This window comes from Lissotriton helveticus, chromosome 10, assembly GCF_964261635.1.
Source record: "Lissotriton helveticus chromosome 10, aLisHel1.1, whole genome shotgun sequence".
In the NCBI taxonomy this organism is placed as follows: domain Eukaryota; kingdom Metazoa; phylum Chordata; class Amphibia; order Caudata; family Salamandridae; genus Lissotriton; species Lissotriton helveticus.
This window is the reverse complement of record NC_136071.1, coordinates 1,479,841-1,503,618: the sequence shown is the minus strand read 5'-3', so window position 1 is coordinate 1,503,618 and position 23,778 is coordinate 1,479,841. Positions and strand designations below refer to the sequence as shown.

The 23,778-nt window shown below is 49.3% G+C and overlaps 1 protein-coding gene across 2 annotated transcripts; it reads left to right on the top strand.

The window, feature by feature from the left end:
* The first annotated feature begins 425 nt into the window (after positions 1-425).
* Positions 426-23,667, top strand: SLC10A3 (solute carrier family 10 member 3). 2 transcript variants are annotated; one of them, XM_078664494.1, is made up of 3 exons: positions 515-542; positions 2,641-2,709; positions 20,471-23,667. In XM_078664494.1, exon 3 carries the CDS (start codon positions 20,767-20,769, stop codon positions 22,117-22,119), a length of 1,353 nt encoding a protein of 450 aa, XP_078520620.1. In that variant the 5' UTR covers positions 515-542; positions 2,641-2,709; positions 20,471-20,766; the 3' UTR covers positions 22,120-23,667. The 2 variants fall into 2 exon arrangements, with proteins under 2 accessions (XP_078520621.1, XP_078520620.1); XM_078664495.1 differs by lacking the exon at positions 2,641-2,709 and having other exon boundaries at positions 426-542.
* Positions 23,668-23,778: the final 111 nt, after the last annotated feature.

Below are 23,778 nucleotides of genomic sequence, written 5' to 3'. Positions count from 1 at the left end.
CTACTTAGGTGTCAGAAAAGGAGCTCATTGTGCCTAGTTTGAATTGGGCATTGACATAGCACTATGCCTACTGAACGTGGCGGCCATGTTGGAATGGTAAAGCCAACGCACCTCGGCAGCACTCTGCCCACTGAGTGCGGTGGCCATTTTGGAACGGTAGCGCTCACGTTCCTCTCATGCACTAAACGTTCTGTGCATTCCACATCAAGGTGTACACGCAGCGGCCATGTTGGAATGGGCACATTCTAGAGCAAGCAGACAAACTACGAAACGGCCATGTTAAGAAAATCAACTCGTGGAAGCGGCACCCGGGTGCCCCGACCTGGGGGGGGGGTTTGACTGTCCGCCATCCTGGTTCGCATTGTTAATCCACCGCCTGGAGACCGGGAACACACAAGATGGCGGCAGGAAATGACCGGTAGTGGGGCAGAGTCACGCAGACGGTGGAGCTCTCTGATTGGTTGAAAGGGAAGGTGCGCCGGAAATGCGCCTGACAGCCGGAAACAGACGATTAAAGAGAAGCTCAGCCTGAGTGGATTAAGGTGAGTGACAGGAAGACCCCGAGAGCTGGGGGGAGACCTGGACACCCCCCCCCCCCCCGAAAGAACAGAAACAACAGAGATAGAGAGAGCCCCCCCCCCCCCCCCCCGAAGAAAAGAAAACAACAGAGATAGAGAGAGCCCACCCCCCGAGAGAGCCCCCCCCCCCCCCCCGAAGAAAAGAAAACAACAGAGATAGAGAGAGCCCACCCCCCTGAGAGCACCACCGGGGAGCGAGGTAGAGGACCACCCCCCCCCCCCCCCCCCCCCCCGAGAGAGACCCCTCCCCCCCCCTCCAGAGCGAGAAACAGGACCCCCGCCGAGGGAGTGAGGGTGAGGACCCCCCTCCCCACCACACACACACAGAGCCTACCACTGGATGAGAGAGAGAGAGCCCCCATAAACACACAGGGGCCCCCACCGGATGAGCGAGAGAAGCCCTCACACCGCCCCCAGAGAAGGGACCCTGATACAGGGATTGAGAGCAAGACCCACCCCCAGAGAGGGATCACCAGCTGGCGGGAGAGACACCCGGCCCCAGGAGCCCCCTTCACCCCCCCCCCACCCCCCCCCCCCCCGAGAGAGGAAGATCCCGTGGAAAGAGAGAGCGACCCCCCCCCCCCCCCCCACCCCAACAAGTATCAGAGATCTGTCCAGAGCCAGGAGAGAGAGACTACATTGACTTTGAAGCACTGAGGAAGATCACAGGGAGAGAGAAAATCACACTGAGAGAGGGAGATGACAGAGAGAGGCTACCGCAAAGGAGTTCAGGGATCCCCCAGAGAGGGCAAGACTAGCGAGAGAGGAGGGGCTGCGGCCCTGTGACACTCGAAAGGTCAGTCTGGGAACACACCCAGACACCATGTCCAGCCCTTCTGCACGTGTGCCTCTCCCTGACACATGGGTCAGACTCTTCCCACAGCTCTACTTGTGTCTTCTTAGTACATCTGCTCCTTTGTTACTGCTCAAGGGGTTTTGTTATTAAATAATCAACTGCTCTCCAACCCCTTCTGCTAGATCTTACTCACGCAATCATGACTTTATCTGATATATTTTCTTTGTAAGGGGCCTTTTGGTTACTCGCCCTCTACCTCGTATCATGTATTACTTCCTGTTTAACGCTTCCCATCTCTTCAATTAGACCCAGCTCCATCCTGCTCTAACTTTGCCCTCGTGATTAATGTTACTCTCCGCTGTCCTGCCACAACCCCATCCCAGTGTTTCAGGTCGAGCCTGGGTAGCTCTCTGCGAGGCATGCTGTATTGAAGTAGGGACTTGAAGCTTTGCCTACTCTCCGATATTATTGCTTCCCGTCATTGTCCACCGTAAACTGTGTCTGTTCATTGGTCAAAAGGCTTAGTATTCCCTCCTCAGTACCACCGTGTCTCATTTTGTAACCACCCATGCCAACATCTCCTGTTACTTGTGTTGTTACTCGGTAGGCTTTAATTACAGCCTCCAAGCACTATTTTCTCAAATAGCTTTGGCACCACGCTCTCTCCAAATGCCTTTAAAAACTTTTATAGCACGCATTTGCATTGCAATAGGTCTCGCATTTCCAAGAGTTTAGGCTATTGGCATTGAAAATGACAATACCTTTTATTTATCTGTTTTAAAAACAACACCTAAATAAAAGGCATTGTCATTTACAATGCCTATAGCTCAAAGAGAGACCTGTTGTATTGCAAATGCTTGTTGTGCTAGTCTCCTGCGATAACAGTTGCTGATGCTGCACCTGCCTTAACCCGACCCATCTCCAATTTTAGATCCGACAATCCTGTGTCCCTCCCCAGTGGTGGGTCACACCCATGTGTGTAGCATTCAACTCTCCTATGTCCTGGAGTTTTTTTGTCTCGAAATCAGAATCTCTTCTGCAGCCACATTATGACAAGAATGAACTTCATTCCAGAGTTATGGCATGTTTGGATAATTAAAAGCGCTTGATCTCTTAAAACTACTGCATTGTGCCACAGATAGCTTCTCTCTACAGTTCATATGTTGTCCCCTCATTGGGCAGACCCTCTGATTGTCCTTTAAGCTTTACTTGATTAATCCTCTTATACCTACGGTTTCTGTGACTTTTGTTCTGCTTTTTATTCAGCTCAGATTGTATCTCAGCGTTGGATCTGACCTTCCTGTGATCTTCCTTCTCAAGAGCTCTAGTTACATGGTAGGCCTCATCAAGCTGTTATTTGTACCCTAGAGCTTTTCAGTACTCTTTGCATGGGGCTTCCTGTTTCTTGGGACATTTGGTAGCTATTTCCTGTATGAGCAGATAAAAAGTGACTTTTCTCTTCAGTGAGCTAAGAGTTGTGTGACTTGCTCACCCTTGTGTGACACCCCACACAGGACTGGAACAGCTGGAAAGGTGTGTGTGAGAATATGTTCTGTAATCAGGCACACATAAAAGGATATGGAAAGCCAGTTCTTATTCAAACAGTTTGGGAAACATGTACCATGATTATGCAAATAGCAATTCATCCCATTCTAGGTCTACTTAGAGATGGTTAAGACAATGCAACACTTCACAGGCCATATCTTAGAAGATGCTTTAGTGGTTTTGAATATATTAATAAAAGTCTTGGCGCGTTCTGAGCAGTTGTAACTAGCCTTTGACCAGTGGACTAGCAACTCTGCTTCTAGCAGGACATACATAGGGCGCGTTGTTGTTGGGGAAGTGGATGAGGGAAGTAATCGTTCATAAATGTGAGCTGAGGAGGCGTATGTATTCATGAGAGAATTGTGTTTTGCGAGCTAGTTTAAGAATATATTCAAAAAGTGAGTTTTTAGCCTCTTTGTGAAAGACTGGAGGGTGGATTAGTTTCTCAGCTACACAGACAGTGAGTTTGAGAGGTTGATTGCTGCTCCGATGAAGGACTGCTGTGTTGCTTGATAAGTACTGAATTTAGTGGTCGCATGTTATAGTGAGTATCTTAGTAGAAGCAGACCATAGGAGATTGTAAGTAAGTTGGCAAAATATGGAGGCTGGCTTGGGTGAACGGCTTTATAAACAAGCAGCTGGTTTTACATTTGATCTTTGATTTTAGGAGTAGCTAGTCAAGGTCTCGTAAGAAAGGCGAGATGTCTGATTTTTGTTTTTCTTGTAAAAGGTTAGTTTGGCTCTAGAGTGAAAGGCCACTTCGACGTGCAGAGCTGAGGAGAGCTGGTTACTGTCTAGAATGGCATTTCCAAATTTAAGCTGGGAGATGATTGGGCATGAATTGCTGTTTTTAATTGATTCTGGAATAGAAGTATTTTTATTTGCTTTAGCAAATGTAAGTATAAGTTTAATGATTGAACTGTCTTGTCTCTTTGGGGTATTTGTGTGAGTAGTAGAACATTATCCAGGGTGAAATCCGATGATGTTATCATTGGTGATTGATCAATGTTATTTATTAATGATGTCTTTGGGTGTTGTGTATCACCTGCATATTGGGGAATTTTGACTCCTGTGTCAGACAAGTGAGTGCTGAATTGTTCTAAACGTACTTTGAATAGATTCAGGGGGAGTATGGATCCTCCAGGGACGCTGCGTGTCATGCCACATATTGTTGAGATGCGTTTGTCAGTCTTCACTATCTGACTCTGATAGAACATGAAGAAGGAAGGCCGATGTATGACTTAACTTTGGGTCCCATTCTGTAGTTCAGCATGTCTAGCAATTTGTCGGCGATCAGCCATATCAAGAATATATCAGACCGGTCCAGTATAGTGAGTCACTGTTCTGTTTGTCCAGGATTTGGTGGACGTCCGGAGGACTTTTAGGGTTGCCATTTGGGGACTGAGATCCGATCTGAAACCTGACTGGTGGTCTTCTGGAAGGAAGTTGTCATGTATGTAGGTCAAGCATTGGGAGTAGAGACAACTTGACTATAAACTGCAACCTGCCCAAGTACCACCACGTACCGTACGCTCCTTCGGTGAACTCCTAGCAGATCTGATAACCCACTGCTCATTCACTCGCGCACGCCAAAAACATCATCCTAAGGCACCTCAACCTTCACTGAAGCGACAAAAGCAAAACTCTTATCCGGTCCTTAAAGGACCTCTTACTCAGTAAGAGTCACTCTCAGCTTTGCAAAGGTCAAACCCACAACAAAGGTTCTACCTTGTATGCGATCATAGCTCAGGAAGAAACACTAACTATTGACAACATCCTCTCTGTCGACTGGTGGGATCACCACATCATTCTGTTCCACAGTAACAATACAGTCCACCTCCCAACCCACACATAAAAAATCCTTTGGTGGACGAAAAACTCTTAAGGCATATTCACCTAGCGGACCTCGAAGAAAGATTGAAATCACTACTCCCCTCATCAGATAACCTCTGAACAACTGAACTAATTACCCACTACAACTCAACAATGTCCTCCAAACTGGACCAAGTAGGGCCTCTGAAAGTGAAAAGGGTGAGACACACCCTCAAGATCCTGGTTAAAAAAAAACCTCAAAACTGAAAGAAGAAAGCTTTGAGCTGCAGAAAGACTCTGGAAAACAAATTCATCCACAGCCCAACTGGACCAACTCAGGAGGGAACGCAGGAATTAAAGCCCGCTTCTTCATCAACGTTCTACACAAAGCCAAATACAGCCCCTAAGAGCTTTTCAATATCATCAAACAACAAACCACTAAGCCTTCCCTAAAAAAAAACCCCTCAGACCTCTGAAGAATGGTGTGGCAACTGTGCCAATTTCTTCAATGATAAAATCTCAAAGATTGAGCGCTCCCTTGACGATCACAACCAGTCATCTAAGGGAAACCTCCCTCCCGGAAAAGAAAATAACCAGCCTTTCCACGCACTGCCACCCTACCAACGCTCTCGCCACAGGAAAATAACTGGAGCAATCTAATCCAAGGGCCCCACGCATTTCCTACAAGCTGGAAGGTTTTCAACCCACTCTCAGAGGCAGATATATCTGCTCTGTTGGCTATGTCCAAACCTTCCTCCCACTTTGCAGACCCCCTCACAGCAGCCCTAGTAAGAAAACCTCAATCATACCCTAACCCTCCTCTGGTCTAAGATTATAAACAGTTCCCTGATGACTGGAGTGATGCCAGACTGCCTCAAATTCGGTCAAGTCACGCCACTGTTGACCCAAACGATCCTGAAAACTTAAGACCTGTCTCCAATCTCCCCTTCCTAGCCAAAACTCTAGAGAGCTTTGTTGTCACGCAACTAAAGCAACTCTTCGACAACAACAATCTCCTGGATCCTTTTCAGTGGGGCTTCAGAAAAGGATGCAGCATGGAAACCGCTATTCTGAACATAGTTGACGACCTACACAAATCCCTGGATACAGACCGATGTTTCATACTCTTACTCCTAGACTTATAGTTGGCCTTCGACACAGTGGACCACAATCTCCTCTCTGAGTCTCTCCAAAAGAAGGATTGGCGTGGACGGAGTGGTCTTACGCTGGTTCTCATCTTTTCTACAAAACAGCGCTCAGCAAATAAAAGTAAACAACCTGACCTCCAACACAACGGCAATCAGCCGGGGCATCCCCCAAGGATCTGTCCTCTTGCATACACTGTTCAATATCTACATGGAGCCCCTCACCGTCATTCTCAACCAAGCTAACATCCCCTTCCATCTATACGCAGATGACACCCAGCTCTACATGGAAATGTCTTCACTAGGCGATGTACACCGGTTAGTTGCCACCCTCAAAGAAGTCCAACACTGGCTACCTCACAACTCCCTGAAGCTCAACCAAGATCAGACTGAGCAGTGCCTCCAGATGCAAGAATGGCTAAACTCCATTGACGCTCTTAAGTGCAAGCTTTCCCTAGATGACTCCACCAAATCCTTAGAAATCACACTGGACTCCAAGCTGATCATGAAAGATCATATAAAGATTAGCGCGAAAAGTACCTTCTACAACCTGAAACTTCTGAACAATAGCAACCCCTACTTACTGCCGAATTAACTCAAATCTGCCACGCACGCGCTGGTGTTTTCTAGATTAGACGTGTTAATGCCACCCTCACAGGCACTGCGAAATCCCACCTTGCTCCCCTTAGAAGCACTCTCAATGCCGCAACCAGAATGGTGACAAGAATAAAAAAATATGACCACATCTCCCTTTCCCTGAAAGAACTGAACTGGCTCCCAATTGCTTGTTGTAGCTTCAGAACTGCGTGTCTCGCTCATAAAGCCCTTCACACTGGGAAACCAGCTTACCTCGCCTCAGAATTCGCAAAGGCAGGTCATCGAGAAGCCTAGGAAACTCAAACACCCTGCACCTCATCCCACCTAAAGCGCACACACAAAAACCCAGGCACGCTCCTTCTCGAGCAACGCACCAACATCTCAACTAGCAGGACATCAATCGCCCATCAAGACATGACCTCAACCCTTAGCTCTCCTTCTACAACTTCCTTGTCATTTATCCTCCATCGTGCTCAACCTTTGACTTGTTTTCATTCAGTTAATCTGTTCTGATTATCTGCGTTATTTGTTGAACATGTACTGATGTAAATCACTCCGATACCTTAGGGTCTTGTCATCGCTATATAAAATTATTAAATTAAAAACCTATATCATTGATTTTCCCTGGTGATCAACAGGTAGGAAGTTGTAAATTACGTAGGTCATGCATCGGGTGGAATCACATACGTCAATTTTCCCTGGTGAGCAGCAGGTAGGAAGTCGTCGTCTACGTAGGTCATGCATCGGGTGGAATCACATATGTCGTTGATTTTCCCTGGTTGTCAGCTGGTAGGCAGTTGTAAATTACGTAGGTCATGCATCGGGTGCAATCACTTACGTCGATTTTCCCTGGTGAGCAGCAGGTAGGAAATCGTCGTCTACGTAGGTCATGCATTGGGAGAATCACATATCTCATTGATTTTCTGTGGTGATCAGCAGGTAGGAAATTGTCATTTATGTAGTTCATGCATTGGGTGGAATCACATATGTTGTTGATGTTCCCCGGCGATCAACAGGTATGACGCTGGCATGTTGTAGGTCATGCATCGGGTGGAATCACTTATGTTGTTGATGTTCCCCGGCGATCAACAGGTAGGAAGTTGGCATGTTGTAGGTCATGCTTTGGGAGGAATCGCATATATCGTTGTTTTCCCCGCCAGGGCACGTTGAAACTGAACAGTGTTTGCACAGAAGGTTTAGATCTGAGCTAGGTTTCTTTAAGAGCGGTGTGATCTGACCCCGGTTCAGGACATTTAGGAACAATCCGTGGTGTATACATTGTACAAAGTGCCTCCAAATCCTGTTTGAGATGAGGACACAGTGCAATTGCTATCAAAGATGCTGACAACAAATCTATAGTATACTCGCTGGGACATGTAGTTTCAAGACATCCTCTTCATTCAGGGATATCCAGGGTTTCACCCTCTACATGTCTCACTCTGCAGTTAGGAGTATCTCTCGACTAGAGATTCCCCTACATTCTGGAATACCACTGCCTGAAGTCTCCATTTGCACTCCAGATTCTCTGTGGTTTCCATTTGTAAGTTAAATTCTGATCACTTGTCTGTTGTGTGTCAATAGCATCCTACGACACAATGATTACCCTGTCTGAACAATCACAATACAGCCCTCCCTCGCAGCCTCTGAAGACTTTAGTGTCCACAGGAAATCTGTGTGACTTGGGTATGCAGCTCCCATCTGCACACTAGCCAGGGGAACTGGCAGTTGAGCCCCCCCCCCGACAACACCCTAGCCACTAGGACTGGAAGCTGCTTCCACCAACATAACACACTGGGTAACGAGGGAGTGGCTGCCAGCAGCGGTTCCTTATTAGGAGTGTCAAGGCTCTGCCCCACACACTCTCCTTGCCTCCTTCCTGCCTCCTACTTCTTTTAAAGGGTTCCTTTCAGTCACTCTGACCCTTGCTCTGTGCAAGGGTCAGGCAGAGACAGGGCACTTCTTTAAGACAAGTGCACTAGTGGCAGGTGCCCCTGTTGCAGCTTTTTCTGTGCTCGTAATATGCCAACCCAGAGCCTTGCATCCTGCAATGCTTAGAGCAACAACCACTTGTGACACAGAACCTTCGCTGATGACCACAGCATGGGCGCTGTATGCTTCCGCCCTCTTTTACCAGCCCAGAGCCTTGCATCCTGCAATGCTTGGAGCAACACCCACTGGTGACCAGAACCCTCACTGATGACCACAGCATGGGCGCTGTATGCTTCCGCCCTCTGCTTCCGGAGGCTGTGTGTCAATCAGAAGGGTGCTCGTTTACCAACTTCTCACTGGGTGGTGTCTTCAGCAGCCGTCCCTGATCAAACTTAACCCCCTGATACACTGGGTTAGGGATGTGGCCTCCTGGGAGCTCTTTGAGAAGGTATCAGTGCTGCTACTTGAACTCCGACAGTAGCCGCCACTTCTCGACACCAGGTTAGTTTGTTATTATTAAATTGCTGGTTTAACTTATTTATTTGTAGTTCTTTGAAACTGTACAATTTGTTAGCAGGCTTCTATGCATTCGCCCACGATCTAGTGCAGGTCGTAAATAAATGGTGAAAGTCTTGCCTTTCTGGAAGATCAACAGCCTGCCCCGCTTTGCCTCTGTTTTTCTGACCGACAGAGGAGATTCCGTAGAACTGGTATCAGTAGGTGAAGAAATATGCAGCAGGCTTGCAATCCCAGAGCGCCCTTTATCCCATGCCAATTACCAGTGGTGCTAATAGCTCACCAGCCTCTGGTTACCTTCAGTTAAAGGCAGTTTAAACTGGTCCCACTGCTTACAATAATATATACCAGCCGATGATCAAAGAGAAGGTTACCCGAGGCCTGCAATCTTCTGTTAAAACAGCAGCTGGTATAAGTAATGAAAGACAGTCTGGGACACTTCCTGCCCTTCTAACATCACTAATGTTTAGACTGTAGGATGCTTGTTTCCAGTCCAGGGAGGACCTGGCCTTTCAGTTCCGGCTGGACTTTGACCCAGATCTCTGTACTGGGGTGAATGTAGGACATTCTTCTGCATTCTGTCCATCAACTATTCTTTTTGCATTTCTACTTTATAATAGGCATGGCTCTGAGAGAGGCTGGGGCCCTGTCCTCCCTTGTTCCTGAAATGTGAGAGCACTTACTGACATCTTGCACTCTCTCCTCGCAGTGTGGACTGGCTGCGTTTTATCCAGGCATGGTCAGTCCCATGCCTCCAGGTGCAGCTTATTGCACAGTTGATTTCCAGCTCCGAGAATGAAAGGGACATCACAAAAGTTCAATTCCTTTTTCTCATCCAAGGCAGCCCCCAGTGAGGTGTCACAAAAGGACAACCTTTTCCAGTGGCCCGTTCCACTATTCAACAGCCTCCATATTTGTTTTATTCAGCAAGGGGTCTCGGGCCCTTTGCTCTTAGTCCTTCCACACAGCGCCGTTGGAGAGACGTGCTACTATGCCGGTCGGCTTCGTATCATGGAATTGCTGACTCGTACTTGTACGGACATTGTTTTTCAACTTTTTGGGACCCCACTTCTTTGATATTGCTGCCCATTGTTACGTGTTTAAGAAGGAGATCATACCTACAGTGGGGTCACAAGAATATATATGTTTGCCTGTTATCTTACTTTATTTGGGATTCCTGAAAAAGGTCTCATATAGCATCTACTTGAACCTTTATGAATCATCAGGTTCCCTTCATTTGCATTGCAAAAGATTTTCTTCTTTCCAATAGGGTTACGATCGCCTTTCTAGTGTGACGCTCATTGGCTTCTACGTACGGATACACACCACATCTTGGTCCTGCTATTGGAAACCCCTCTTTTCATTCTATTAGCCCTGACGAAGTTCCCATGGCACGGGGGAATGAAACGCGTTGGTTGTGTGCCGTTGTTGTTTTCAACAGAAATTCAATAAAAAGAAGAACCTCCAAAGAACTTACCTCTTATTGGCTTTTTAGGTCGAGCGACCTATCTCAATGCGCATGCGCATTGAGAGCGGGAGCTCGATCTATTGCGGCTTAAACAGAGCTTACCGAGATCAGGCGATTCCCAGGCGATTTCTTCCAGTGCACGTGAAAGCGCGTGCACAATGCCACCAGCCGCTTGCCTCGCATTACCACATCAAAGGCAAGGTGGCCTCGTCTCAGGCCCCTGCTGCTTCACACCCTCATGCCGCTCTCCCCGCTCCGCTCCGCCCCCTCCCCTGCCCGCCGTGTCCACTTCACTTTGACGGCCGCAGGCCGTCTCTCGTGTTTCTGCTTGTTCAATCTTGCATCGCCCGTTGTATACTTTGCATCCCTCCCCATGTAATGCATTTTGCCCCCTCTAATTAACTTGCTTATTCACGACAGCCCTTTCTCCATGTCTATTTGACTTCAGATGCCTCTATCTACGGCATCCTTCTACTACACAACATGGTGTCTCTTGTGCGCCCTTGCAGCTTGGCCCAGGTGCACACCATGCCCTATACTAACTTGCACATGTGCATCGGCCTCTGCCCCGACTCACTCATGTGCCTTCCACCCGCACCTCCCTATTTCCCTTCCGCCCTTGTAGAAGAGTTTGTGAGGATTTCTCCCTCGGTGACACCGAACCCCTCCGGTGCACCACGCTCACTAACCCGGCGCCACTATAAGTAATTTCGGCTGAGCCCAGCATCCCCTGCTGCGCTCATCACATCTACCACTAATCGTCTTCCATTCTTTTAGAAATTGTAACACACACACGCCAGTCAAGAGCCTGTCCTCCCCGGTGATTTATGCAACATGGGACCTGAAGCACCTCGTGCATGGCCCCCTGCGGTCTTTTAAGTAAGTCCCCCGCGCTTCTTCACGCAGCCATCCTCGGCGCCTCGCATACCCTCATTAATGCTGTGCCTCCTCCCCAGCTTGCCGCCACCACACTTGGATTCTTTCCCTAAGACGCCTCGGTCTGATTACATTAGACACCGCTACAACCTACTTGAGTCCCTGCGGCTCGTCCAGTAATTTCGTCTCTGGTTCTCTTCAAGCATGCCCCTGCTGTTGGTCAGTCACATATCCTAATCCTACTTATTATCCGCTACAGATCATTTGGCAAGCTAGACCTGCGTTACACTCGCTCCCACCCACTGATTGCTGCCAGCCCCAATCTTTGGAACGACATAGCCTTGACAGTAAGAACAGCACCCACGCATTTTTCTGAACTGCTTGGGCAATTGGGGCTGCATCAAAAGAACACTAGATTGGGGTTTCCTCTCCATGATCCAAATTTTTTTGCTTTTTTTTACGTTGAGCCTGGTAGCAGGCATGCGCTGCTCTCCGAGGTTTGTTGTATTTAGTCACGTTGGTCAGCCATGCCCACCACTTTCCATTTGTTCCTACTTGTCCATTTCTAACAATTGCTAAGGCATACAATCAAGAAATCGCTGTAACAAAATGCCCCTACACTTGTGTATCGGATCTTTCCCTGTTTGCTCGCATACTATGATTACTTTAAGGTACACGCAAATAGGAAAACAAACAGACTGCATTTTTACTTATGTTTATTTTGTAGGGGTTTCCTTTTTACTGTATTTACTGAAGATTCATAAAATATTCTGAAGAAAAAAATAGCCAGGTTTTAAGGGATTTTCCAAATTTAATTTGGGATTGTTTCTTGGAAATTACTATCACAAGTTTATTCCATTGGCTATTACTTTTTTTGCATTACTTCTTCCCTATGTCTCTCTCCCCCACTCTCTTTCTCTCTCTCGCTCTCTATCTCCCCCTCCCTCTCTCTCTCTGTCTCTCCCTCTCTCTTTCTCGCCCCGCTCTAATTCTCTATCTCTATTCTTTCTCTCTCTCTCCTTAATTCTCTGTCTCCTCCCTTTCTCTCCTTCTCTTTCTCCCCCCTTCTTTCTCTCTCTCTCTCTCTCCCCCTTCATTCTCTCTCCTATCGTTCTCTCTTCTCTCACTCACTCCCCCACTTGAGTTCAATCTGCCATTGCTTCTTCCATTCTTTCTCTCTTGTATTCGCTCCTTCACTTTCCTCCTCTTTGGCATGCAGGTTGTAACAAGCATTGGCATAGCCCATAGGTCTCGCCTTTAGGACCTTATAAGTGTTTAGCCATGCAACAGTTAATGTCGTTGCAGTAAGGATATTGTGCTGCATAACTAAATACTTATAAGGTCCCAAAGGCGAGACCTATTGGCTATGCCAATGCTTGTTATGTAGTGCACCTTCCTTTTTGTCTTAAACACATGGGGTTATCTCCAGGTCCTGTGGTAGGCCATGGTTGCGATTGTGTAGCTTAAATGGATCACAATTTCTTATTGTTACAATTGCGATGCAACATAGGTCTGGGCACTTTTCAGCAGTTCGCTGTCAGCTGTTCAATACTTTATTCAGTCACTAAATAGGTGATACTGTTGTCCAGATAGTATTTAATGTACTGGGGGAAAGGATTTTCTATGCAGAAAGAAGCATAAACCCAACATATTTAAATATAATTCAAACCAGAGCGGAAATTATGATTCCTTCTTTGACATGAGCATGTTTTGTTTCATTCATACAACATTGTCTTTACGCCACAAACTGTTCTCTTAGTCACAGTTATTTGAATAGGATACTATGGAATTTAGAAGAACCCCAAACTTTCTGTATCTCTAACTAAGGGTGAATATTAAATTGCCTCCTAGTGAGACTTTTACATAAAACTTTGTAATGATAAAAGACTGTTCTTCGGGGCTCTTTCTTGAAAAAGATGTTTCCAGAGGCATAGTTGGTGCAAACCCTAAAAGTAAAGAACGGTATTAAGCATAATGGAGATGCTCAGAATAAAAGGAGCATCGTTTTAATTACAAGAAGCGGATACTTGTAGGCTAAATGTTTGCTGAGTGTAATGCTATACTTTTATGCAAACTAACTAGAAGGTGCAAGGAGAGTCTTTGTTAGCTGGTCTTCAAGTAGGAAGAGGCTCTCCCCACTCAAGGCAGTCCTCCTCTTCTTTGTTGTAGAGTACACTAGCTGTAGTCTGGAACTAGACATGGCCGTGACGGTCTCCACAACACAGGGTCTTTCCCGTTGAGCTGCTGCTCACAGTTGTTCTGTGCCAGTTGGGCTTCAGGTGTAGTGCAGGAAGCAAGGAACAGACTCCCTCCACTGGGCAGTCATCCTCTCCCATGCATGGACCAGGGTCCTATATGCACCTCTACCAAGAAATCCACATTGGATGGCACAGAGGTATGTTTATCGTAATAGGATTATGTCGGATTTTAACCTCTTGATGTATTCAGAGATCAGGCCACGTTTAATCTTACTCCTCAGCCTGTTAATGTTCCATGACAGCAGTAAATACCGCTCTTGGTCAGTCAGTCCTGCCGGACTCGTTCATCTAAGTGGTATTCTCCGGCCTCTGTAGTTGGACATTTAGTCTGCATTGGTGTGCCTGTCAGCATTGCTGCTTGTGTGCCAATACTCTGTATCCCCTGTCCAACAGCAAAAAGTCAACCCTCTTCCCCTCCATCCCCACTCTCCCCCACTTACTTACTTTGATTCGTCAACATAACAACTGTGTCGCGGGCAGGTCGTAGAAGACTGTCTCCCACCCATTCCTCTTAACAATACCCTCCTTCCCTTTTAAACTCTAGAGACCTCCCACCTTAATTGAAACCTGTGGGGTAGAGGAAGAAAAACTATTATTAAGAAACAATGGTCACTGTGACGTGGCTCTGCTGTTCCAAACAGTTCAGGTAGTGAACCAGGTGCCGACATCTCCACTAAGGCTCCGCTGGCCAGTCTAAGCAGACACTCAATTTTCTCCTCTCTCTGTGCAGTTGTTTCAGTTTCACTGGGTGCTTTGCCCAATGTTCCTGTTTCTATGTTGACAATGGATACCAGCATTGGGTGGTCTGTTTCAGAATCTATGGACTGGACCTGGTCGGAAAAGTCTGTATGGGCATGTCCTTTGCGTGCTCCTTGGAATTTCATTCTCATGTTCGGAGTCTTGCCAGCCTCTGTGTCTGAAGATAGGCCAGGTTTTGAAGGGCATTGCTGAGGTATAAGAGGGGTTTTATTTAGTTTCTTGCTGAAATTGGTCTCCCGCCGATGCCTGTTTATTCTTTGCAATTTGGGCCATGTGCTTTGTTGCGAAGCAGTAGGACATTGGATCCAGACCGAACTCTCAAGTCTAATGGGTCGGCATTCCTCTATTCTAGGTCTAGGCCTCCTCCAGCGTGTGGAAAAAGGCTGTTCTCCCTTCATATATTACTTTGAGTTTAGCTGTGAACAGGCCTTATCCAGCGTGTGGAAAAATGCTGTTATCCCCTCATATATTACTTTGAGTTTTGCTGGGATGTACTGTATGTTAATGGCCCTGAGTTTTATTTTGACAGAGTCAAAAGTGTGCCTTTGCTTTTGTACTTCTCGTGAATAATCAAGAAAGACCATTATTTTTGCATGTTTGTATCGAATTTCTCCCATTTGTCGTACCTCTCTCAAGATCAAGTCCCTTTCTTGGTAGTTATGGACGCGGGCAATGAGGGGTCTTTGAGATGCTCCCACAGGTGGTTTAGCGCTGAGAGCTCTATGTGCTCTCTCAATCACAAAACCGGTTGAAAATTGTTCCGAAGGGAGTGAGACTTTCAGCCATTTCTCTAGAAAAGCCCCTGTTTACTCAGCCCCCACCGGAAATCCCACAAATTGCAGATTGTTTCTTCTTGTATGATTCTCTGGGTCATCCACTCTCCAGGCCGCTTCTTTCAGGGTAGTATGTAGATCCATGAGCTCCTTGCGCCTATTATGGGTCGCATCTTCCACCTCCGAGATTCTGCTTTCCGTTTGTGGTACTTTCTCTGAAACCATATGAAGATCCTGGCGAATTAGGTTAACATCTGTGTGGACTTCGCCTATCTTGCTCTCTAGGGTCTCCCTCGAAGCGCGGATGGCCTGCAGAGACACCGCATTATCCGGCCTATGAGATAACTCTTTCTCTGCGCCTCTCTAAGGGGCCACCATTTTTGTGTACCTGTCCATCTTGCCTTGCTTCTGCTGCTTGGAGTCCTTATCCTTGGCCACTCTGAGCCTGTGGTTACCGGGGGCCTTCAGTTATTGTAGGTTGTGGGTGGGGCGAGTCTGTCCAGTTGTGAGTCTTTACCCTATTTATGAGGTCTCTTCAGCAAGACCAGCCCCTCTCTCCTGCACATCACCCGCTGTCAAGATCTCGTAGCTTAAATGCCTTTCGTGAGACAGGATGCTGGAGTTAATTTCTGTGGGTGCCCCTGTATGTCTGATCTGGCTTCAGAATCTCCATCGGGTGGGGCAGAGGGGCGGAGGTTCCTGAATGATGTCATAATGAGAGTTGGACAAGGCGGACTAGGAGTCGCAGGCTGAAGGTCTGTCTGTACCTTAAGGTCTCTTCGACCCCCTGGATTTAGCAGCTAGGTGTCAGGGTGCTTTCAGGCCGAGGCGTTCTCCACCCCCAGTGCCCTCTGTTCCTCAGGGTGTGTACTGTTGCCCTCTGTGGTGATTGTAGGTGTATCTGCCAAGGAGTCGTGTGGCTCCAGAGTGTTCAAGGGTCTCCCAGAGCAAGGACACCCGTAAGGGCCTCTGCATTTCTCAGGGAGGTTGTCTCATCCACCAAATTGACTACTGCTCGCCTAGGCTTGAGTCCTAAATGTGGCCTTCGTAAATGGCTGTGTTGGGTCATGTCTTCAGGCTACAGTTGAGTGAGCCACTTTGAGGTCCCACAATGGGGAACCCAGTGTCTCTATCTCTGCCAGCAACCGGGGTGTGGAGGAGTGTCTCAGACTCCTCTATTCTCTCCTGATGGGGTTATGTGGAGCCCTCTACTCCTCATAAGTGGCCTCTATTCAGAAGTTCAGTGAGAAGCTGAAGAATTATCCCCCGGGCTGGCATTGAGCACCCTCAGTTTGACGGTCCCTTGTTACAGTCCCAGTCTTGGACCGACCACTGGTCTGCGTCTCCGAGAAACAGGGCCGCAGTCAGCACCACTTAGCAGGTCTGTTCCGAGGTGCTGCTGCATTTGGCACAGCCCCACTGTTCTCCGTTCCCAATAGCCAGCCTCACCACTCGATCGGCCCACCCCAGTCGCACCCTCTCCTTACTGCTCATGTCACGGTTCAGGGAAGACATGGCTTGGCAGTTCGGGCTGGACTGTTCCCATGAGGCACAGGGTCAGACTGATTTGCATATAGCCATGTCTGAACTGGAGTGGCAGAGTGGGCTAAAGAACGGCGATGGATCAAACCCAGATCTTTTGACTGGGTGTGAGTGTTTGATTGGTTCAGATGCTCCGTCCATAACCACCCCCTTTTGTACCGCTTTGGCCGCCATAAGTGTGGCAGGGTATGCTCAGACGTGAGTCCCTTGCTCACTTTGCCACTGGATTCAAGCAAGCCAGGCTGAAGATGGCTGGAATGCCAGAAATGCCAGAAACCAGTCCTGGGAAGCTTGTTTCCGGTCCAGGGAAGGCATGGCTTGGCAGTTCGGGCTGGACTGTTCCCATGAGGCACAGGGTCAGACTGATTTGCATATAGCCATGTCTGAACTGGGGTGGCAGAGTGGGCTAAAGAACGGTGGTGGATTAAACCCAGATCTTTTGACTGGGTGTGAGTGTTTGATTGATTCAGATGCTCCGTCCATCACCACCCCCTTTTGTACCATGTCACGGTGTTTGGCGTGTCAGGGATTTTCCTTGTCCCTTTGGAATGAGGTTGGGGGTAGGCTTTCATTTTTCTCCTTTGGCGCTTCTGCAGATCCCCTAAGCTCATCTGCTGCTGTCTCTCAGGGAGGAGCCTCCCAAAATACATGTACTGGAGCACCTTCCGTGTACTTCCCGCTTCTCCGGGCTCTGCAGGTAGGCCTCACTCTCTCTCCTGGCAGCCCAATGTGCCTAGTCCGCACCGGGTGTGGTAACCTCACTGAAGGATGCCAGAGCCTCACCCCACATCTCCTGCACCTCTCTGTCCTCAACAGTAGGTAGGTGGGCTGTGGCGGGCTGTGGCTCTCTGTCGGCTCACTGAGTGCAAGCCAGGCTGACAGTTCTGCCAGGCTAACGACAGACCAGTGGAGCCAAAGCAAGAAGATGTTTGTCGGCCATTTTGTTGCCCATGCCCCCGAAGTCTTCCCTTGTTTCTGTATTTTTGTGTATCCAAGTGCTTTGCCTCAGTACATGTTCAACAAATAATGCGTATAATCAGAACAGCTGAATCAAATCAAAACAAGTCCGAGGTTGAGCATGATGGAGGAAAAATAACAGGGAAGGGGTAGAAGGAGAGCTAAGGGTTGAGGTCATGTCTTGAAGGGCGACTGATGTTCTGCTAGTTGAGATGTTGGTTGAGGAGAAGATCCTTTAGCCGTCTCTTGAAACCTGGGAACAAGAGGTTTGTCTTGATATGTACTGGAATGGAGTTCCATATTTTTGGTGCGTTGCTCGAGAAGGAGCGTGCCTGGGTTTTTTGTTTGTGGGCTTTGGGAGGAATGAAGAGATGGGGAGTTGGAGCTCCTTAGGTTCCTTGTCTGACCTGTCTTGTTGAGTTTTGAGGCGAGGTAGGCTGGTTTCTCGGTGTGAAGGGCTTTATGAGTGAGACAATCAGTTCCGAAGAGGCAGCGAGCTTCAAGTGGGAGCCAGTTCAGTTCTTTCATGGCAGGGGAGACGTAGTCATATATTTTGATTCTCCTGACAATTTTGCTGTATTGAGAGTGGTTCTAAGGGGAGCAAGGGGGGATTGTGCAGGTGGCACTCCCGCAGTCTAATCTAGACAACACCAGCGCTTGTGTTGCAGATTTAAGATCATTTACAGTAAGTAGAGTTTGATTATGTTCAAAGGCATCTCTGGTGTCCTGATTAGCTGTTGTCAATCCTGCTCAAACACTTCTCCTGTGTTCCTATAGGCTCTTGTCTGTCCTGTCCTAAGACATCTCTAGTGCTGCAAGTGGCTCCAATCTGTCCTGTCATAACTTCTCCCTCCCCCCACCCCAGAGTGGGATCCCACACTTCTATTTCAAAATATCACCCATCTCACTCTGTTGGGTCTGACGCTCCTCTTACCTATCCCGAGTATTGTCACAGGACTGTTCTTATTTTTGATCCAATCCTCTTGTGCCTTGGATGAACCTTTCCCCTCCTTTAGACGGGGCCCTCTGGTAACCTAATTCCCCTTTTACTGTCATGAGTCACGTGTTGCCATAACCCTCCCCATGTTGGCTCTGAGCTCCCCTTGCCCTACCCATCCCTTACAGGCGCGCAACACCCATTGGGCTCACGGGGCTTCAGCCCCCCCCCCGCGTCGTGTCCGTCAGCCGGGGCAGAGACATCTTATTGCAGCCGCACCCGAGTACTTAACAGGTCTTTAAAGGACCATTTACTTGCAAATGAGGCTTTTGTTGTGTGCTGACGCCTTCTTACAGCCACTCTGTCTAAGGTGGAAGAATTAGCCCCCCCCCCCCCCCCCCCGAAATATTGGCTCTAGTTGCCCGCCTGATCCCTTATATTGGCTTTTGCACAATTGTGTTACCATAACCCTCTGACCCCCTTTGATTTGCCATAACCCTCCCCCTTAGTTGGCTTCAACCCCACTGTGTGTTGTCCTAACCCTTTCCCAATGTTGGCTCTGAACCCCCCCTCCCCCCGTTTGTTGCCCCAACCGTTCTCCAATGTTGGCTCTAATCTCCACTTTGTGTTGCTGTTGGCTCTGGCCCTTGTGTGTCTTGCCCAAACCGTTCTTCTGTGTTCGATCTTAATTCTTTCACTGGTGTCTTGCCCTTATCCTTTCCCCATGTTGTCTCTGAACCCCCTGTGTGCTGCCATAACATTTCCCTAATGCTGTCTGACCTACCTGCGTGTTGCTCTAACCCTTCGCCTGTGTTGCCCTAACCCATCCCTGGTGTTGGCTCTCCCCTCCCGTTTGTTGCCCTAACTCCTCCCCCATGTTGGCTCTGACTGTTCCCAGATGTTGGCTCTGACTGTTCCCAGGTGTTGGCTCGGACTTGCTTTGTGTTGCCTTAACCTTCCTCCAGTGTTGGCCTTGACCCTGTTGTGTGTAGGCCTAACCCTCCTGCTGTGCTGGCTGTAACCCACAACCATCCCCATGTGTGTTGCCCCAGCCCTTCCCCATTGTTAACTCTGACCCGCCCTTTGTGTTGCCTTAACCCTTCCTCCCATAACTGCTCCACAGTGTTGGCTCTGTCACCTCTCCCTGCGTGTTGCCGCAACTCTTCCCCAGTGCTTGCTCTGACCCTTGTATGTCTTGCCTTTAATCCTTTCGTGTCTTGCCACAACCCTTACTCATTGCTGACTCTGACCCCGCCCCTTTTTGTAGCCCTTCCACGCCTCAATTTTGGCTCTGACCTCCCTGTGTGTTGCCCTAACCCTCCCCCAATGTTGGCTTCGATACCCCTGCGTCTTAAGCTAACCCGTCCTCTGGGTTTGACCCTAACCCTCCCCCAATGTTGCCTCTGACATCCCTGTGTGTTGCCTTAGCCCCTCCCCGATAATGCTGCAAACCTTCGACGATATTGTCTCTGAACGTCCAGTGTCTTTCCCCTACCCCTTCCTCAATATTGGCTTTAACATTTGTGTCTCTTGCTTCAAATCTTTCACACAAGTTGGCTCTAGCCTCTGACCTTTGTGTTTTGCCCTAACTTTACCTTATGTTGTCTCTCACCTTTCTGTGTGTTGCCACAAACTTTCCCCAGTGTTGCCTTAAACCTTTCTCCGATGTTGGCTCTGATGCCCCCGGTGTTTCCTCTGTGTTGGACTGTAAACCGTCCACTGGTGTCTTGCCCTAACATGGACCCTACCCAGGGGAACTTCAGTGTCTACCATCGTCGAGCCCTCTTAGTGGCCCAGGGCTCTGGTAAGAATTAGGATTTGTGACATTTTACTTGAGGGTGGACCCAGCAGAAGAAGCTCTAACTGCTGCCCTAATCCTTTCACGAGTGCTTGATAACAACCCTGCTGTTCTCCGCCCACACCTTTGCTCCAGTGCTAACCCAGAATATCTCTGAGTAACTTTCCTTGTGTTTGCTCTGCAGGCGTCTCCCACATCTGATGGTGAAGGCATTCAACCGACCTGAAAAGCAGAAGTGGTGCAGAGGACTGAGCCTCCCCCTCCCCCTCCCCCAGTGCTACCTCGAGATGCAGGAAGTATCTGAGGCCAGAAATGACTGAGCAATTGGAAGAAGAGGGCGAGGACTGGCTGTGGCTACCCGCCCGCAGCCCTGAAGCCATGCGACCCATGCTCTGAGAGAGCGGCCTCAACAGTGCTAGGCCAGGAGAGGTGGGTGGACTCCCGGGCAGCTTGTGGTTACTGCCTCCGTCATTCCCCACCATGGTCGTGACTGTCCTACTACTGACCACTCTCCTTTGGCGCAGTCAGTGCCAGACAGTCACCAGCCCGGGCTCTTCTGGGGACAATGTCAGCCACACAGGCTACCTGCACATCGGTGATGGCAGCTCGCAGGAGTTCTCATTCCCAGAGAAGAAGCAAGGCATCCTAGTCATTGCCAGCCACTACACGACCCAGGGGGGCCCCTCATACCGGCTCTCGCTGTCTGTCGCATCCCTGGACCCAGCCGTGCTGACCATTGAGAACGTGAGCGACACCAGCCGGGCTGGGCAGCAGGGCAGCAGCTACGTGGTCAGCATCCGGTCCGGCACTTCTGGAATGGCGCCACTGCTGGTGCAGCTGCTGGGGGGGCAGCAGGACTCTGGGCAGCCTGTTCTTATCGAGGAGCGCAGAGACTTCCGCATCAAGGTGGCGCCTGATGAAGACGCGGTGCCCCCGGGCTCTGGGGGACTGGGCCACTTCTCAGAGAACCCATTGCTGTATGTCTTACTGCCCCTCATCTTTGTCAACAAGTGCGCCTTTGGCTGCAAGGTGGAAGAGGAGGTGCTCCGGAGCCTGCTGCGGCAGCCCCAGCCGGTGCTGCTGGGCATCGTCTCTCAGTTCGTCGTCATGCCCTTCTACGCCTACGTGCTCTCACTGCTCTTCTCGCTGGATAAGCCCCTGGCCTTGGGTCTGGTCATGACCTGCTCCTCACCTGGCGGGGGTGGAGGATACCTGTACAGCCTCCTGCTGGGCGGGGACGTCACACTTGCCATATGCATGACTCTGCTCTCCACCGTGGCAGCCACAGGACTCATGCCGCTGTCCTCTGCCATCTACAGCCGCCTGCTGGGCGTGCACGAGACTCTCCACGTGCCATTCCTGAAGATCCTGGTCACTCTGCTCTTCATCGCGATCCCCATCTCCACAGGACTGCTTGTGAAGTGCCACCTGCCACGCGTGTCACGTGGTCTGCTGTTGCTGATCAAGCCCTTCAGTTTTATGCTAATAGTGGGGGGTCTCTTCATGGCCTACCAGATGGGGGCCTTCATCCTGGCCGACGTGCGTCCCTCCATTGTGCTTGCTGGTATTTCGGTGCCCCTTTTCGGACTGGTGCTGGGCTATACGCTAGCCCGCTGCTTTGGGCTCGTGTTGCCCCATCGCCGGACTGTCAGCATTGAGGTGGGAGTGCAGAACAGCCTGCTGGCTTTGGCTGTCCTGCAACTTTCCTTTCGACGGGCGGAGGCAGACTACGCCTCCCAGGCACCCTTCATCGTAGCCCTGAGCAGCACCTCTGAGATGCTGGTCATTGTCATTGTTCACTTGGTGTATAAGAGATTTTTCCCCAGCCCATGAGTACTCCCAGCTGCCCTTGCCAAGTCTCCCTTCGCACCATCTCCCTCCCTCCATGAATCCCCAGGTACCTGTCTCATAGTCTATCTCACTATCCCCTGCCAAGCCTTAAGCTCACTCAAAGACCCATCTCTGAAGCCATCAACTCTCCTCCTCGATGGACCCTGTGGGCCTTCTGTCCCCGCCTCCTCTCCTCCTGCCCGACCTATAATCTCTAGGGCTGCCCTCATACCAGATGAATCCATGTTCAAGACCTCTGTCCCAGGCCTTATCCCGATGTTTAACAGAATTTACAATCTGGACCCTTCACCGCTTAAATAAACATCGCCTCTTCTTCCCTCCTCCCATGTTTATCCCAGAAATCTCCCAGCTCTCCCTGGACCGTGCCCTGCCTCTTTGCAGAGGTTCTTTTCTCTCGTTGTACAGGAGCTGCCACGCGTCTCTGTACGCCCTCAGCAAGGACCTGATCTACTGGAGTCTGATGGAGCAGTCACTTTTCAGGAGCCACTAGACGATTTAAATTTAGCTTGAAGCAATGTGACAATCCTGCAGAAACCTTCCCGTACTCTGGTTTCTCTTTTTGGGTCCCTCCTCTTCCCAGGATACACCAATCCCCACTAACTTCTTGTGCATCCCTGGGCCATTCATATGATCACTCTTTTCTTGGCCTGGGTCTTTCCTTGGTCTGGGTCTTTCCTCTCCCCTGGATCCCTCTTATTCATGCTCTGTTTCCACGATCCTTTCTCTCTTCCCGGCATTCATCCTCCATGAATGTCTCCTCTCCCTTGGATTCCTCCTCTCCTTGTGCTGTTTCCATGAACCCTCAACTCTGCTCGATCTCTACTTTGGATCTCAAGCTCCCCTCTGCCTGGATTCCTCATCTTCCCCTAGATTCCTTCTCCCCTCTGCCTGGATCCCTCATCTTTCCCTAGATTCCTTCTCTCCTGAGCCTTGATCGTTGGTCTTCCCTTGATACTTCTCCCCTCGACCTCGGTCCTTTGTCGCCCCTTGCTCCCTCCTCTACCCAGGTCTCAAGCTTCCCTCCATGTGGCTCACTCCTCTCTCCTGACTCGACGACTCATCTCCCTTGTCTCTCTCATATCCCTTTGACCCTGGTCTCCCCTCTGCCTGACTCCCTGGTCTCCCGGCTCTCTCCTTTCCCAAGTTATCTCCTTTCTCCTGGCTCCCTGGTCTGTCCGGCTCCTTCTCCTCTCCTGGTTCCCTCCTCTCCCTGGCTCCTTCTCCTCTCCTGGTTCCCTCCTCTCCCTGGCTCCTTCTCCTCTCCTTGCTCCCTCATCCCTCCTGGTTTCCCCCTCTCCCCGGCTCCCTCCTGGCTCCCTGGTCTCTCCGGATCCCTTTTCGCCATGTAAGTTATTGGATGCCAAAGACCCTTGGCCAGCAAGCACTTTGCACTAACGGAGCCGGGTTACTCTACTAATGAAACATTTTCTATGTTACAGGACACCTCGGGGTGTCCCAGGATGACCATTGACCGCGATTGTCTTTTTATAAGTGCAGAATTTTAATAATAATAAAAGTGTACAAATCTAACCCACTGTGTGCTGTACCTGTGCTTTACAGAAGTGCATGAACCTGGTAAGAATCTTCTCTCTGTCCATGCCCTTGTGTCTGTGCCTCCTCTTCTACCACCTCAAGTCTCTG

What these genes read in the sequence shown, in the direction of transcription:
- SLC10A3 (XM_078664495.1), top strand. Translation starts at nt 20,767, where the DNA reads ATGGTCGTGACTGTCCTACTACTGACCACTCTCCTTTGGCGCAGTCAG.